The sequence below is a fragment of the Ceratosolen solmsi genome, unplaced genomic scaffold (genome assembly GCF_000503995.2).
Source record: "Ceratosolen solmsi marchali unplaced genomic scaffold, CerSol_1.0 scaffold14, whole genome shotgun sequence".
NCBI lineage: Eukaryota > Metazoa > Arthropoda > Insecta > Hymenoptera > Agaonidae > Ceratosolen > Ceratosolen solmsi.
The window spans coordinates 5066724-5083651 of record NW_011948420.1 but is presented as its reverse complement, the minus strand read 5'-3'; the positions used below and the strand labels follow the sequence as shown (position 1 = coordinate 5083651).

Here is a 16928-nt window from a genome sequence, read left to right as displayed (position 1 = left end):
CTCCTTTTTTCAGAGATATTTCACAGCCTGTTTTATATTGTAGTGATTTCCTATATATGTCTGGTTATTATTTCCTTTTTTCAAATTCTATATTTTTGCAGAGAAAACGTATCTTGTGTCATTTTTAGTTTAAGCTTCAAAATCTCTTGTTCAAATTCGACATCCTTTTCATTCGCTCGGCTCATTCTTCCGATTTTTTAATAGTCTTGGCTCTACCTCTCACTCTCTCTCTCTCTCTCTCTCTCTCACTCTCTCTCTCACTCTCTCTCTCCTCATTCTTCTTCACTCGCATATTCGCATACTCGCTCATTCTGCCTCATTTACTCACGCTCTTTTTTCCGTATCTTTCTTTCTCTTTATTTAATATACTTTTTTTAACTTTACCGAGAACAATGAATTTTTTTCTTAACACAGTTGCTTTTTCAATGTAATCAATAATTAATTTGTAGCATTTTGCATGTAAATAGAAGTCTAACATATCTTTATTTTGTCTTCTTTTTTATTTGTATGGGCCCTGTATTAAATTTTGTACAATGGTTTTCTTTCCTTCAAAGATTGGAGGTGGTAGGCACTATTTTTTGTTTCTTTCATTATATTTTGTTTATTATGTCCCTTTTATTCATTGCGCTCATTCTCTCATACATTCGTTTTCTCTCTTCTTCTGAATCTATCTTTCGCTCTCCAACACACTCGTTTCGTTCTCATATACACATACGCACATTCTTTCTTTCTCCCTCCCTCCATTATGCCTCCCTTCATTTCGCATAATCCCCGAGTCCTGTAAGAACGGTTGACAAACCGACAACAGAACGCAAGGGCAAACTTAATCATGCGTAGGAGTTTGCTTTTCTCAATTCTCCTCTCCACAAATCAAACTCCCTTCAACTTCGTCCTCCCCCTTGGATTCAAAATTCGCTGAAAAAAACTTTACGCGTGCGCATCTATTTTGTTATTGTTAAATTTCTTGTTTTATTTTCTCTCTCTCTCTCTCTCTCTCTCTCTCTCTCTCTCTCTCTCTCTCTCTCTCTGTTGCTCAGCGAGATATGAAAATTTAAGAAGGAAATAAAAATACGATTTCATAGAAATTAAGAAGAAAGAAAAGAAAATATGGTAGTGGAATTGCTGGTATTAAAAAAAAGATAATAGATTGCGTTAATTACATCGACAATAAGTCGACAATCATTAATAATTATAGTAAATGTAATAAAAAGAAACATGAGATCAAGGTTTGATATTGATAGTTCATAAAGGCGAAAGTGGGGCAATATACGCTTGGCCCGCGTCTATTCAGCCCTAATAAAAATCCGGACACGCTCTCTCTTTTCTCCAGTAATATCGTGTGTGTGTGTGTGTGTGTGTGTGTGCGCGCGCGCGCGTGTGCGTGTGTGTGTTTGTGCCTTCGCGTGCACGAGTGCACGTGATTGTGTAGGCGCGCGGGTTACAATGTATGTATATGCGTCGCGCAAACATGTATAAGTATGACTGTAATTGTATTTCAAATTTTAGTGTAGTGTAATCTTTCGAAGTATTGTTTTTTTTTAATTTTCACTTATACTCACAACTACATAGATATACACGGCTTCTACTTTGGTGCCGCTCATATATATTTATATATATATATGATCGAGGACAAAAACAAAAATAGTAAGTTTTGTGTAGCGTTATGATCTTATGACATATTTTTTCGTTATAGGCATATAGTAAGATATCGCTATGCCACAATGCTCTCTTAGCCATAATAATACAATTATTATTATTAATAGCATAATATTCATTATTCTTAACTTTTTTCAAACATTATTCTTAATATTGTATCGCTTATTAATTCTTCCTTCTGGCCCTTGTTCCGCCTCGACGGACGCACCTTTTCCCATAAAAGTTGCGTTTCTCTCGAGTGCGGATGTATAAAATTATCGCGTTTATGTGTGACAAAAATTAAAAAGCATAGGTATTCGTATCAGTGTGTCTCGTCGATGTGCGTAATCCGCGTTTCTGCGCCAATATTTGCTTTCCTTTTCCTGTCTCTAATGCATCAATATACATTTGTATGTCGGTGTGTATATGTGTTAATAATGTTCATCTGTTGTGTGCATATGACTTTTTGAAGAGGAAAAGAACCGAGCGACGTTACACGCTAAGCCATCGGAATCGCCAGTCATCGCGCATTCCGATCGTTTAACGTCGGCCTTATTATCACATACGTGCGCCATTCTCGATCCGGTCTGATCGTCGAATCAACGATCTTACGTCGTATCCTTTATTTTAATAATTTTTTGCTTTCAATGCTTTCAATTTAATACATAAAGGATAAATAAATAAGAACTTTTTTTTGTTTTTTTTTTGTTTTTTGTTTTTGTTTTTTTTTTTGTAAAAGAACCCGACGAAAGAAAAATCATTGCTTCGATACGATGTGGAGACATAAAAACTAAGAGCGTGCAAAATCCACATAATGATGAAAGAAGCTAACAGTCGAAGATCGAGAATCGCGAGCGATGACCAAATGACGCCGGTCGGCTCCTTTATGCGCACGGACAAAAAAATACATGCGCCGCCTCGGACACTTCGCTCAAAACTCTCTTACGACATTAGGATATTTTTTATACCAACTGCGGATCGTTGGATGTTCTTTTTATTATCTTGTATGCTACAAGGATTTAATATATTACTAAATATTTATTTATAATTGATATACACAATGGGGAGGGGAGGGGGCGTGAAGATCGGCCGAGCAGCGTGCGCGATCGGACGGCGTTACATGATTAATCGAATGCGACGAGCTCGCGAATGACGATGAATGTTGAGGAAGAAAGTAAAGTCTCCTTTCGACTGGGAGAGATAGGGATATTTGAAAAGATTAACTTGAACTTCCCCTCTCTGGATTCAGACTTCGTGAGCTGGTCGAACAGTTTGAAGACGGGAAAATTAATGTCCGCGGCAATCCGATCGCGATCGCAAGTCAGCATGTTCACGTTCGTGCTTCGTACAAAAGTCCTTAAGCTTCTAATATGCTACAGTACATATACAAAAAAAAAACAAAAAAAAAAACGGCTTTTCCTTGCTTATACTTTGTATTGGCGTAAATAAGTGTATCGTACAGCCACTTACGGCAAGCGTAAGTCTCGTTTAACTCAATTATCGTCTTTTCTTACTTTATTCGCAGCGCCTACGTAAAATTAAACGAATCTTACACCAAAGCGAACTTTTTAATAAAAATATAAAAACAAAAACGAAGAGAAAAATGTAAGAAATGTTGATTCATACGCGCGTGACAATGACGTCGAGGAGGATATTGGCATATATTACACACGTTACAAGTCGTACCTGCACACCGAGCGAGACAAGTCTCTCTCCCTCTCGCCCCAAGCTTAGCGGAACGTCACGATTCTTCCGACTCAGAACATTTCGTATCCTCGATCAATAGAACAAGAAAGAGTAGTAGCGCACGAAGTTGAGCCACAAAATACGACCTTCTGGGAAGCTCGGAAAGCATACGCCATTCGCAAACATTCACAATGGACGAACAAAAGGTGTTCACGAATGCTAACACCGCTGTTGCTGCTGCGTCTATGAAAAATAACGCGAGCAAACCGAGATTAGTGGATGAGCGACCATATTACGCCACGTGTAGAAGGGAGAAAGCAGAAGCTCTCCACGGATAGAGCCGTTGCTAGGTTGAATGAGTTGGCGAAAATACTGGAAACAGCTGCGATTCCACTCGAGTGGCCCGTACTTCCGGTCTTGCATTAGAAACAAAATAGCGAGAATTTCATTCGCGTCCCTTTAAATTGGCCATCGCCATCGTCACTGCTACTCCTACTGTTGCTGAGGCTGCTTCTGTTATTGTTGTTATATTCCGTTTTTTCAGTAATTTTTTTTCAATTTATAATTTTTGTTTTTTTTTCTTTTGTTTTTTTTTATTTTATTTTAGCGAGGGGAAGTAAAAATGTGCGCGCTTATAATACACATACGACAATTTTTTCAATTTTCTGTCATTTTAATATTTTTTTTTTTTATTCGCAATTTGATACTACCGAAATGTCCAAAAAGATGAAACGTTATCATAAAACGTTATCATTAAAAGTCTCGTCGATTGTCCACAATATATACCCGAGATACAATCATTAGACATACAGAGATCACTTGGTTTTCTTATTAATGAACACAACGTATGAATATCGGCTCTGGCCAAGCCGTTTTTCTTTTTCCTTCTCTCTCTCTCTCCCTCTCTCTCTCTCTCTCTCTCTCTCTCTCTCTCTCTCTCCCTCCTTCTCTCACTCTTACTTAATCCTTATTAGATTCTCTAAAAAATTGCAAGCCTAAAGATGAGGACTTGGAGAAACCAGACAGTTTGGATAGTAACACTAATTACAAAACTTCCGAGGTCAAGCAAGCAGTGACGTGCCTTGATCTCTTCTTCCTTCTCCTCTTCTTCTTCCTTCTCTTCTTCCTACAAATTTTTTTAATCCTCAAAGGCGGAGTCACCAGTAGGACCTTCGCATCGAAGGGCGAGGATGCAGTGCTCTCGACTTGCCCCTCTAGCCCTTCGGCGTCCAGCTCGTCTCAGAAGCCGCCCCATTCGTTATTTACGCCGATGTCAGAAAACATGTCTGTGACGTCGGGATTGCAAGTGAATTCAAAGTGCGTTGCACTGCCAGTACCAGCGGATCTTTCAAAGTTCTCGAGATCCGTAGCAATCGTTTCCATGTCGAGATCGAGTTTGAAGTCAGAAGGTTGTATTTGCAAGAGATCCGTCAACGCCATGGAGTCAAGATCAGCGAGACTCGGGTTCGTCGGCTCTTCCATTTTGATGGCCGACGTGGAAGTGGTGACCGAGGCTGATATATCCACGGGTTCTTCCTTGATAAAGACGTCATTAGGGTGGCAAGCGTTCCTCTGGAAGTTTCTGGCGAGACTACTGAGATCGGGCGACGCATACGATCTGACCGATGACAGGAGCCTGTCGTTCGTAAAATCTGTCGTACCAAAATCCATTGCTTCCTGTTTGATGAGTTTAGGCTGCTGCTGTTGCTGCTGCTGCTGTTGCTGTTGCTGTTGCTGTTGCTGTTGTTGTTGCTGTTGCTGTTGCTGCTGCTGTTGGTGCTGCTGGTGTTGTTGTTGCATAGCGCTGGCAATTTGAGTTTGACAATCGATGAAGTGATCGTCGTAGAAGCTGGCTGACTCGGGCGAGTCTGGAGTGTCACAGGACGGGCTACTGGGTACCTTTGCAGAGGCAATCGGCGGTGTAGGTGTATAATCGCTTGCCGTTGGCCTCTTATCCAGAGCCAGTCGAACTTTGAGCCTCGAGACGGGATTCGTGGTCGGAGTCGATTGGAGCCTCTTTAATGGGCTCTGCTGATTGTTGTTCGTATCGTTGCGAATCTTGGGCGAAGACGCGGGACTCGGACTCGTGGTGACGGAAGACGGGGCTGGCGAGGACGACGACAACGATGACGCCGAGGAGGTTGAGCTCGTGGATGAAGACGAAGACTTCTTGCTTTTCTTCAGCTCCTTGGCTTTTGGAGTAGGTATCGGCTTGCTCGTCTTCTTTCGTGGTCTATACTTATAATCGGGATATTCCATCATATGTAGCTGACGAAGTCTTTCGGCTTCTTCAATAAAGGGTCTACGCTCAGCCTCGTCCAGAGTTTTCCAGCGCCTGCCGAGCCTCTTGCTTATCTCGGCATTGTGCATATCCGGCTGGACTTCGCATATTTTCCTGCGTTCTATTTGCGACCAGACCATAAATGCATTCATCGGTCGTTTTATGTGATTGGGATTGTTCTTCTTAGTCTGTAACAAAAAACAGAAGCACAATGTTTAGGCGGCGAATTTAGGCATCGTGTATTTAATTGATTTATTTATTTTTCTTTTTTCGAGCATTTTAAGTCTGGAGGAAGATTATTTATAGTTATAGGTAATATATATATATATATATACGTACAATAATGTTGATGAATATAAAATAGCAATAAATGTTAAATTGGCTATTTATTATTATTTAATTTGTTCGTTCAATAAGAATGCATTGAAAAGATAGACTTTAAAATTTAACATTAAAAATTATAGAATAAATTTAAGATAATTAATAAGCACACGCGAATAAGATGCAATGAGTGTCCAAATTATTTAAGACATTGCGAAATGCGCTTAATTGTATGCTTAAATACGACTTTGTAAAAGACTGAGGGAATACTTGGGCACCAACAAACGTAAACGTAAGTTACAATGTGGTTTGGAATTTGCTTTAACGAGGAGAGTCAGTCGATCGTGACTAAAAGCGGTGCTTTTAAGGTAAGTAAGGCTTCTTTTACTCTTCCTTTATACGTTGATTCCCATGGGAACTTTATCACCTCGCAATTCTTAACTTACCAAGACACTATACTAAACTTACTCCTCTCTTGTTTCCGATTCTCTTTGTGCTATTCCACATACACAGAATTTTATATATATATATATATATATATATATATATATATATATATATATATATATATATGTATATGTATGTATGTATTCAACTTGCCCACAAAATAAATTAAAAAATTTTCTGACAATAAATAATGGACGTACTTGTTAATATTATATAAGTGACATACGCATTGATTGATTAAAAGGCTATATGAAAATATTGTTAATTTCCTTTTTCCGTGTTAGATTTATGCTTGTTAAAATGAAAATCTGCATACATAACGAAGGAGCTTCGGCAACTTTCCATCATGAAAATATCCCATTTTAACTAACGCTCGCTTTGCTAATACGACACGCGTGCGTACAGCAAAAGCATATATCTATATACATGCCACGTGTCCGTAGAGCGCAATAATAATAATGCCTCGAAGGGACCGATCCTGCCCTTTCGCGAAAAAAATGAGAATGAATGGAGAGCAGAAAAGGGCCGCGTGGTTCGTTCGGATATAAAGGGGTCGCCTAGTGGAAGGGCTATAAAGGGCAAGGGAACTAATTTTGCGTCTCAATGTGGAGCCCCATTTCGAACTGCCTTCCCCCCCCCCCCCCCCGTTTCGTCGCCCCCCCTCGCTCTCTCTCTAAATTTCTCACTCCTTCATGCTGTAACTTTCTGCAATGCCATGGGTTGAAGCAATGTCAAACGCACAGTGGAAAGGGGTGTGCGGGGTTGAGCACGCACGCGTCAAGGGAAATCGCGCCGAGTGTGAGAGAGGGGAGAGAAATGTATGACCCTGGGCACGCCTCATGCTCTTTGAATTCGAAAGAGCCAAGTAGATCGCGATTCTCGCGACCCAACGATTACCTTCCTCTTTCTCCTTTATTATTATGCTAACGCTCCTTTCACTCTCCGGGGCTTTTCCTATTTTTTCCTTTTTTTTCCCCTATTCTCTATCGTCCTCACTATATCGGCCCGCCGGATCGTTACATGCAAGGTTTCATATTGCCACAAAATAACAACGGCCAAAGTCCATAACTGTTCCAAGCTTCCATCTAACTTTTCGCGCAGCTGCTCGAAGAAGTAATGAGAGAGAAAGAGAGAGAGAGAGAGAGAGAGAGAGAGAGAGAGAGTAAAAGAGATGATCCGGGCCCCATTGACAGACACGCGTATGTACGCATCCGTGCACATAAGCGCACGCATACCAACACGTTTTCCCCAAGGTTACAAAGGTTGGTACACATAAATAATTCGCCAGCTATTGTCATTTACTATTATGTATCAACTTCTCTCTCACTATCTTTGAAAGATGAGATAGAGAGAGAGAGGGAGAGGTAGAGGGAGAGAGAGAGAGAGAGAGAGAGAGGGAGAGAGAGAGAGAGAGAGAGAGAGAGAGAGAAATAGCATGTTTTTCATGGTTTGAGTGACTACTCGCAATGGTTTATTATGAAATTTTATGAAATTGGATTCCGTAAGAAGATGCAAAGTCTCATCTCTTAGTACTTTGTTTTCATTACAATCATTAGATATTATAAGACACTCTAATCATTAATATTTTTGGTACAACTTTGAATTAATTACTTTTAATTATTAGTTTGTTTATAAGAGCAATAATCAATTGCAGATGCATTATATTGAAATTGATTATTTTAAAATATTTGTTAGTGCTTGAAATGATATTTATCGGCAATGATCATCAAATATATCAAAATTATGACCACGATGTCTAATTGAATAGCGAGCAATCGCATGACATCGCCCAGCAAGAAGTAGATAAAATCAATAATAATTAATCGAAAGAGAAAGTTATTAAGCGCACTTCCTTAGTTAATCATTAGACAATTGGAAAGCTTCACGAGTTATGGCCGTCAATGTAACCGCGTTATCTGGCCAAGTGAAATGATTTTTCTTGCATGTAACGTAATACTGGAGGCTTTGCAAAAGTTCTTTCAAAACGACAAGCTCATTTCCGCAAATTATTTCTATTCTAATCTATATAGTTCCCGTTTCTGGGCTCAGCGCCGCTTAGTCAAAGGCACTTGCAATACTCGAGGTCCTTCATAACGCGTTACGACATATTAACATATTCGCCTTATGGCAGCAGTTTATCACGCATGTGGGGCTCCTCGCTGCACCGCCCCAAATCGCTGAAGGAAAAGTGGGTAGGATGCCATTTGGAACGAGGCGGGCGACTCGTGGACGAATTCAACGAAATATGTATGTCAATCGGAGAGTTGCCTAAGGGCAAGAAGGAGCGCTCGAGGAAAAGAAGGGACACCTGACGGTAACGGAGCGCATCGCCTCCCGTGCTCACCATGATCTTATCGTAAAGGCTGCATATAAAAAGTAGGAGGAAGACGAACAGCCTGTACGAACGGGGGAGGAGGGAGTGCTGCGGGGCAGGAGGGGACCGCGGGAGGTTAGGGGGGAGAGGAGGGAGATCGATGTCCGTCCAACCCTCCGCCCCGCCCTTCCTTCGCATTATGCAGAAGGGTCGACATCCCTATTCAAAGCTGGTTACGCGATGCCGACGCCGCGTCGCCGCCACCGACGATGCGTGATAAACGAATATATTGGGTTACGGCATGCGGAATCGCACTCGGTGGCGGACTCGGTTTCTGCGCTTACGCATGCGCAGAGTCGTCGCCAATGCAAGAAACGTTCGCGGTCGAAGAATCGAGGCGATACACGACGTTATTATAAGGCATGATTATCCGTGAACTTCGTGGAATCCGCTGGCTAATAGGAAAGAATATTTAGTAACAATAGGCTCGCTTCGGTGGGAGCGCACGCACGCGAATGTTAAGGTTAACAACGCAAGCACAATTGCGCTGACTCATTAGCGATTTGTATATTGATGTGACACTGTGACTAGATTTCGCATCCTACGCACACCAAATCGACAAAATACTTCGGTTCTTTTATGTTATCATCATAAAGGCTGTGAAAATGCGATACCCCGTTTCACTCGCGCCCTAGTCCAAACCAAGCGACCGAGGAGCTGTTACCGTTATCGCGAAAATTAACGAGCGAAAAACTACTAGCGAGAACTCCTAAAGTACGATAGTGTCTTCTTAGCGCCCATTACACATTTATGTATACATATATATGCGGACCTACTCCGACTCATGCTTAATTATATCATTAAATCGCATTTGTGCTCTTATGATATGCGCGGATATAGGTGTGTATATACGTTGCCCCGTGCACGATCGAACCGAATGCACTGCAATTAAGGCACACGTATGCACAGGTACAGTGCGGTGTGCACGAGCCCCAAAAACCATAACTTAATTATGAATTGGCAATGGACCGCACATTCAGGAATTGTCGAGGCATTGTTAGTCCGTATGGCACAGGAACGGAGGATAATTGTATTCCGAATGATAACGATCGTCTTTGTTAACCCGGACATTCAAGCACCGACATTTTAAACATCTTAAAACATCTTGAAAAATAGAGAATCATCACGCGAAGCACGATTAGTCTTATCAAACGAGTAGTTATCGAAAAAATGCGTTAATGTTTTCATTTAATAGAATATAAGTATTTATGTACTTATGGACTTCGTTGCATTATATTGAAATTATTATTGATGAGACATGATATAGATGAAACATTTGATAGCGAGTATGTCTGCTTGTGTGCTTGTGTGCTTGTGTGCTTTTATGCTATTCAAACGAGCATGTATATAAAGAGCGTATGGTGAACGTCAAACATGTAATATAAAGCCACGAGAGTCCTTCGATGTTATTTCATCGTAAAGCTCCGCATTGAGCAAAAGGAGATATTTAATTTTTTATATCGAATCGATTAAAAGTGCTCCCGATAAAGTGATCGCATGAAAAACGTGATGCAAGGACTGGCATAAAGCAGTCTTTCGCTCGCATTGAAAATCCAATGCGAAAGGCTGGCTAAGTGTCTTTCATGTTCATTTGCGCAGACTCGTGTCCCATCCAATTAGAATTATTCGATTCGGTATAAACATTCTTGCCAGTCGACCTACGATCGATGCGAATTATGACGTCAAACCTAAAGTCGAAAAAGCGATGTGATATCGGCCTGTACCTTGGGTATTGCGCTTCTCGGGTGTGTAGCCCGAAGAAATTCGATCGAGTAAGAGCGCGAGTTCCAAGTCCAACAGCCGGTAAATCGAAAAAGAGGGGGGAGAGAAATGATTGGGTATGAGTTGGAGTACCTGAGCGGGGATTGACACTAACAACCATTTCAGTTCGCTCAAACCACACGCGCAAGCGCCTTCAGCGTGCGAGATATATATATATATATATATATATATATATATATATATATATAGAGAGAGAGAGAGAGAGAGAGAGAGAGAGAGAGAGAGACAGACAGACAGACAGATGCAGCCGCAGACACTTATTTGTACTCGAAACGATGGAATTGCAAGGAGTTTGTTGTTTCCTTGACACATGCCCAGTCTCGCAATTCATCAAAAGCATCATTCGCCGATTACGAGGAGATGGTGAAAGTGAATGCATACCACTTTCAACACTACGTCGATTTGACTTTTTAATCGTTCTGTTTAATTGATACGATTAATTTTTTCAAATGTAAAGCATTTACGCGGCTTTTTCCTCATTCGCTTGACATTTTACATTTCCCTTCGATCTAGCAACTCGGCTCTTACAACAGTCCAACGATTTGTAACATTTTGAAGCTTAATCGAAGCATCTTTCAAAGAAACGCATACGCTTATGATAAAATATTTACATCACTTGAAATGGTCAAGCATTTATTTAGTACAATTAGCTATGGAAAGCAGCTGTGCAAATTGATCATCGAGAGTCACTGTCTATTTAAATAATTTTTCGACTCCGAAATCCAACAACGAAGCTTTGGCAATTAGCTTTTTATATAATTTCTTTGTTCTTGAAAAGTCCGTGTTCTTTTTTTGTTTTGATTTTGGTATTTATTTTTGTTTTGTTTTTTTTGTTTCAAATGCACTGTAAAACCAACTCGAGACGATGATACTAATCGATTAATTAATTAATGCATAGTCGTGCTCATCGCCATGTGTCACATACCCGATGATCGCTCTAAAATCCACTCTAACGATTCTTAAATGTTTTCAAAAAACGAATAAAAATTGAAGGTAGTTCGGAAAATTCCATAATCTCGGAGGAGCTCGTTTATTTTCGTAGAAAGGCGAGCCTTTGTTAAAAGAGTTAAGATCCTCGGATCGCGTCGCTTAGCACGAAAAATGATTAGCTTTTTTCTCCTCTAGCAAAAGCTTTGTCTCGTGCCACTAGGTTATGCGCGATTTAGCGCTATTTATGAGCCAATTTAAGCTAATGGCCAGGACTAAAAACGCTCGTTAAAGTCGATAATACACGAGTGCGCGCGCACGAAAATCGCTCGGTGATAATATCCCCACCGTGGTGCCGGTGTCGGTGGCGGTGGCGGTGGCGGTGGCGGTGGCGGTGGCGGTGGCGGCAACGGCAGCGGCAGCGGCCGACTCTCGCCCTCACGCGCAGCTGTCGAGGCTACAGACGGCGAAACGCGAGGTAGGAAATGCGAAATAGGAAAATGAAATTCCCCCGATAAATCTCGGACCGCTCCGCTTCTCTACGTGATCCTGCCGCGTGAGAGCGAGCGCATACGTACGTACTGTGCGTGACGTCCACGCGAAATCGAGGCCGCATTTTTTTCCGCGTATGGAAATCCACGGGCGCGCTTGCGCGATACACATGTGCAATCGCGCACGGAACATAATAGCTTCTCGACTCTCGAAGGCCACGCCGCTCGCGCTCTTTCGAGATGTATGCAGGTCTGCCTCCTCGGCTCTGACCTTAAAGTCTCTCACTTCCGTCAGCTGCAGGCTAATGGCGAATGATATATCGCGCAGCACACCTCGGGCTTTTGCGGATATACGCACGCGTACGTGCGCGACTCTGCGTGAGCGCTTTGCAAAATCATATATGACGTGCGTTTAACATTTAAAAACTGTGAGCGACTGTCGCATCATTCGCCGTAACTTGGGCACTTTAAGGGTGGCCTGCGCCAATCAACTTGCTTCCTCGTATTAACGCACACCTTGGCAAAGCCTTCCATCTTTCAATCTTACGCTCGGAAATGCGTGGCTCCGAATGATTGGTCTCCTAATTGACGGCTTACATTAGCAAAATCGTTCCTACGAAATAGTCCTCGAGCATGAATGCCTAGCATTTATGATTTTGGCTTCTCATTCGAAATATCATGCCGATATTTCGTGTCATTGGGAGTATTGTAATACGATATGGCGTTTTGGTTCATTGGATTCCCTCCAACGTGCTCTTTGCTCGATGCTCGTTGATTAAGAATGCGCGAGTGCAAGAGGCAAGGGCATTCGAGAGTTTAAAGGTAAGCGCCATCCAACTGGTCTACGCGCGCTCCCCTAGACACTTGGCATAAACAACGGCGCAGCGTACAATTGCATCTCTGCGCAAAGTCCAGTGACAGATTAGCAGATAGCGGAGTTGAAGAGTGCAATGGATCTGTAGAGCATCTCGAAAGTGCGAACGGTCCTTGTCCGTGATCGACAACACTGATCGGCAGTTGCCGCTAGTCGACGGAGGCCCGGCATTAAATATTTTTACATCATTAGGCTTTTAATGAAAAGCCTTCTGGACTCTGGGCCAAGAACGGCGATGTCCGAGGATTCTTACGGTGCAAATAGGACGAATCAAAGTTTCAAACGTCAGTAGTGGAGTCGAGTCCTGCCCGAGAAGCTCCGAGGGTGGATAAAATGTATAAAAGCCAGTCACCGCTGTCGGATTAAAGCATATCGTTGTATCGGTGCGCCGCTACCGCGCTGACTCAACGGATTTTTTCCTTCGCTTCTTCCTTCTCTATTTAATCATCCGGTTAGGTGACTGGAGAAACCGACACCCCGTTACCGACCAGTCTACCAAAGAGTTCGGGAGGGGGTGGTGGAAAAGGCGGCGGTAGGAGAGGGGGTGAAAAAAAGTTCGGCTGCGACGGCGGTTGCTAAGGGGCAGGGGGACGCGGCAAACCAAGGCGCTTTCTTCGAAAATACTAACCAGAGGAACCAATTCATCATCGAAGAACACACGAATTTAACGACGACACCACGCTGATTCATTTTTTATTCTTCAAACGAGCATTGCTTGACATTTTGTCGAGCCTCGTGGCAATACGTACTATTAACCAATGAGTCGTTCTTACTTTTATACGTGCGTGCGTGGGTGTGTACTTGCCTACGTTTCAGGGAAATGCCGCTAACCAAAGTGAGGGGAATGGCAAATATTGGAATATTGGAATATTGGAAAGGTTATATATCCGAAATAAAGAGCTTAGCACGATAGCATCGCTGCGATCAATTGAAGAGTTTTATTTAAAATAAAGTGAGTTAGATGAGCGGGTAGGTAGGCGGTTCTCCAAGACCGAGTACTTTGAAAAATGTAACCATTGAATTAAAGTCACCAGTCGGTTCGGCGTGCCTTAGCCTTAATTAGGCAAAGGTGGGCCGCCAATCCATAAGGTGCTCTAGCGTCCCGTTGCCTTAACAATGGCCCCCCCTTGTTAAATCGAATGAAGGTCACGTGGACTATAATTTCCTTCGGTTGAGCGCATTGTCTTTGGGACAATATCTATACCTCTACTCGAGACCTCAGCGAAATGAGTCGGTTTTTCGCTCACGTACAGGCGCGTGCGCATTGAGAAGGTATTACGCGCAAGTCGTACAAAAGAAGATAGGAGAAGGCTGAGAGCAGCCGTGAGCGCTGGAAGGTTCGTTTTGTTAAACGAGAACGAATCGCCGATCCATTTGCCGTTCATCATTCACGTATCTATCCTACACACTTGAACAACCGACTCTTAACAGAAAGTCTTCACTTGCACCGCGACTTGTCGCCCGTATAAGTGTGCACACGTCTTACAAGAAATTGTCATTTGCCCTGAGGAACGTGAGAAAGTTTAGAATGCATCTACTCCTTTTTTTCTTCCCAGATTTCTTCGCTCTACTCGATGACGCACTTAAATAGTCTAAGCGAAAAAATAACTCTTTCTCCTCTCTTTCCTCCCTCCCCCTTTCCATTATGCGTTCACTTTTTAACAAATCGTAAACGAGAAACTTTTTTTAAAGCAAAAGAGGAAACGAAGGAACTTTATCATCTCACAATTCATCCTTTCAATTTTATTTTGGGCCTCGATAATTGTTAGCGATAGATTAAATGAACAATGCTATTTTGCATTCTAAGGCATAATAATAAGATTAAATGGTTCTGCTAAACCTTTTTATCTATATATTATTTAATATCATACGAGAATGACAAATATCGAATTTCATTTGTCACCTCGACTTGCGCAAGCTTAGCAATGAATAACGCACAGTCACAAACATCATCTTGCGTTTTTCTCTCCCGCATATTCTCCTCTCTCGACACCGTGCGGTTGCGACTATGGCATTTCTAAGAAATTTCCGATCTGACAATGAGAGCGGATATCGAGAGCCGCGAGCTCGCACTCGATTTGCGACGCCAATTAGAGCGAGAGTGAGAGAGCGTGCGAGTATACGAGAGAGAGTGAGTGAGTGAGTGAGTGAGTGAGCGAGTGAGCGAGCGAGAGTAAAATAGAGGCGCGAAATGCCGGTGTGCGAACCTCTTATCGCGATTACTTGTAATGGGTGCCATTAAAGCGACAACGGTGACGACGGCACTCGTTCGGCTGGCAACAACCGAGCGCGAGAAAGACAAGACGTTATAGGAAAACAAGGAACAGACAAGGACAGCGTCATTTTCGAGTGTCGCTCCGTATACTGCAGTTGCCGACTCTTCCTCCTCCTGTTTTTATCGGCAATGGAATAAGGTATCTCGTGTGTCCTTTCGACCCGCGCGTCCCCTATGCTTCAGGGCTGAGGACTCAGCGTGGACAGGATCATGCATAAAGTTACGATGAACAAAGGAGTCGTTGAATTTTGCGATACCAACACAATAATTCAGATCGCAATTAAAGCTCCATAATTCTTTAAAATTGGGCTGTCGCAACCTAATTACCATAGTTAATTAAAATGCTAAGCAAAAGTTCGAACTGCAGTAACGAGAAAATTATTAAATTACAAAAAGAAGCTCAAGATAGCAAATAATCCGTAAAATAATGAGCGGCAGTAATAATAATGTTCTTTTATCCCGAGAGTGTAAATTATCCAATCTCAATATTACCTCCGCTGCTATTACAACCAGGCAATTTTTCCATTTATTAAGTACAATTTTATATCGAATAAGCGCTACAATGTGTCCATAATCTTCGACTCGGTCTTTCGGTGCGCCACGAAAGTAAAAGAAACAAAGGTGGGGGTGAAGTATAGTGAGTTGGAAGTCACAAGGATAGAAACAATAAGGCATGAATCCATCTCCTCACTCCTCGTTAACAAAAAAAATGACCAAGTCAAGTCAATGTACTTGCAAGTTGTGGGAGCCGAGTTCGTTGGCGGTCTGAGCTAGTGATTTTCGAGGAAATGGCCAATTTAGAAGGAAACAGAAAGTAGTGAAAATGGAAATCATAGACGCTTGGGTGGCTTTGTTGGTCAGAAGAAGCTGACGATGCACATCGCGCGAGTCGCTCACGGCCAGCGAAGGGCAAAGAGCTAAAGCGAGAGGAGAGTCCGAGGCCTTGAATCCGCAATGCCTGATTTTTCCACAGTGGTTTCAAATTAACTACTTTATTGCTAAAGCACAACCATTAGCGTGAGCAGATGCACGCCGTGGTTTTCACTTGGATGAGCACCGTCTTCTTTTCAAGTTTGCGATATCCGATGGTTCTCTACTGCTGTTTTAACTGAACTTGTTCGGCGCTGGGTAATTGTCGATATTGAACTCGACACTCCATCAATTCTTTTATCCGTATCAATAATTACTTGCGCAATAATGACGAGCCCATCAGCAATTATTAGCGTAAAGTAAGACTTCATTTCATAACTTACGAAATAGCAGTCGTTTATTCACGCCTTGTGTAATGTTGTACGAAATGGGACGAGGCACAACATAAGAAAGCATTCAGCGTGAGTTACAATATATCGCGCACAACACAGGCATGATAAATAGCTCCGGTAATAGAGTATTTCTAGTGGATCGTAAAAATGACTACATTACAGGTAACTTATAGCCGTAAATATACGTTAGGTGGATCACTTGGCAACAACTGCGCTAAGAAGACAATTAGTAAAGATTTGAAAGTGAAGTGGCGTACTGCACACGCGGTGCTTGCGTGCTCGGATCATCAAATATGTTTACTAAGCTTTAAATAATAAAGCTTATTGAGCGCACCATGCGATAACTGTATATTCATCTATCGTGCCCCGTGTATACGATGCGAAATACGAGTAGTCCCGCGGCTCGTTATTATCACATGGACGAGAAAAGGCAAGCTGCCCGAGGAGCCCCCTCCCCCCTTCCCCCTATTACAGAGAGGCCCACGCCTTCGCTTTTCACAATGACGAAATTCCAAGCCATCCATCAGCGCATAAATGCTCCAATTATACCAACATTGAATAGGCGCCAACGAA

General features: G+C 42.3%; 1 protein-coding gene across 1 annotated transcript; it reads right to left on the bottom strand.

Annotated features, from left to right (window-relative positions):
• Positions 1 to 2646: 2646 nt before the first annotated feature.
• Positions 2647 to 5817, bottom strand: LOC105361163 (transcription factor SOX-11; the record flags this gene model as incomplete). The annotated part of the gene is given in 3 exon segments (XM_011498271.1): positions 2647 to 5022; positions 5025 to 5145; positions 5147 to 5817. Coding segments are annotated over 3 exon segments (1254 nt in total), but the record flags the coding sequence as incomplete, so codon positions are not given.
• Between the last annotated feature and the right edge of the window lie 11111 nt (positions 5818 to 16928).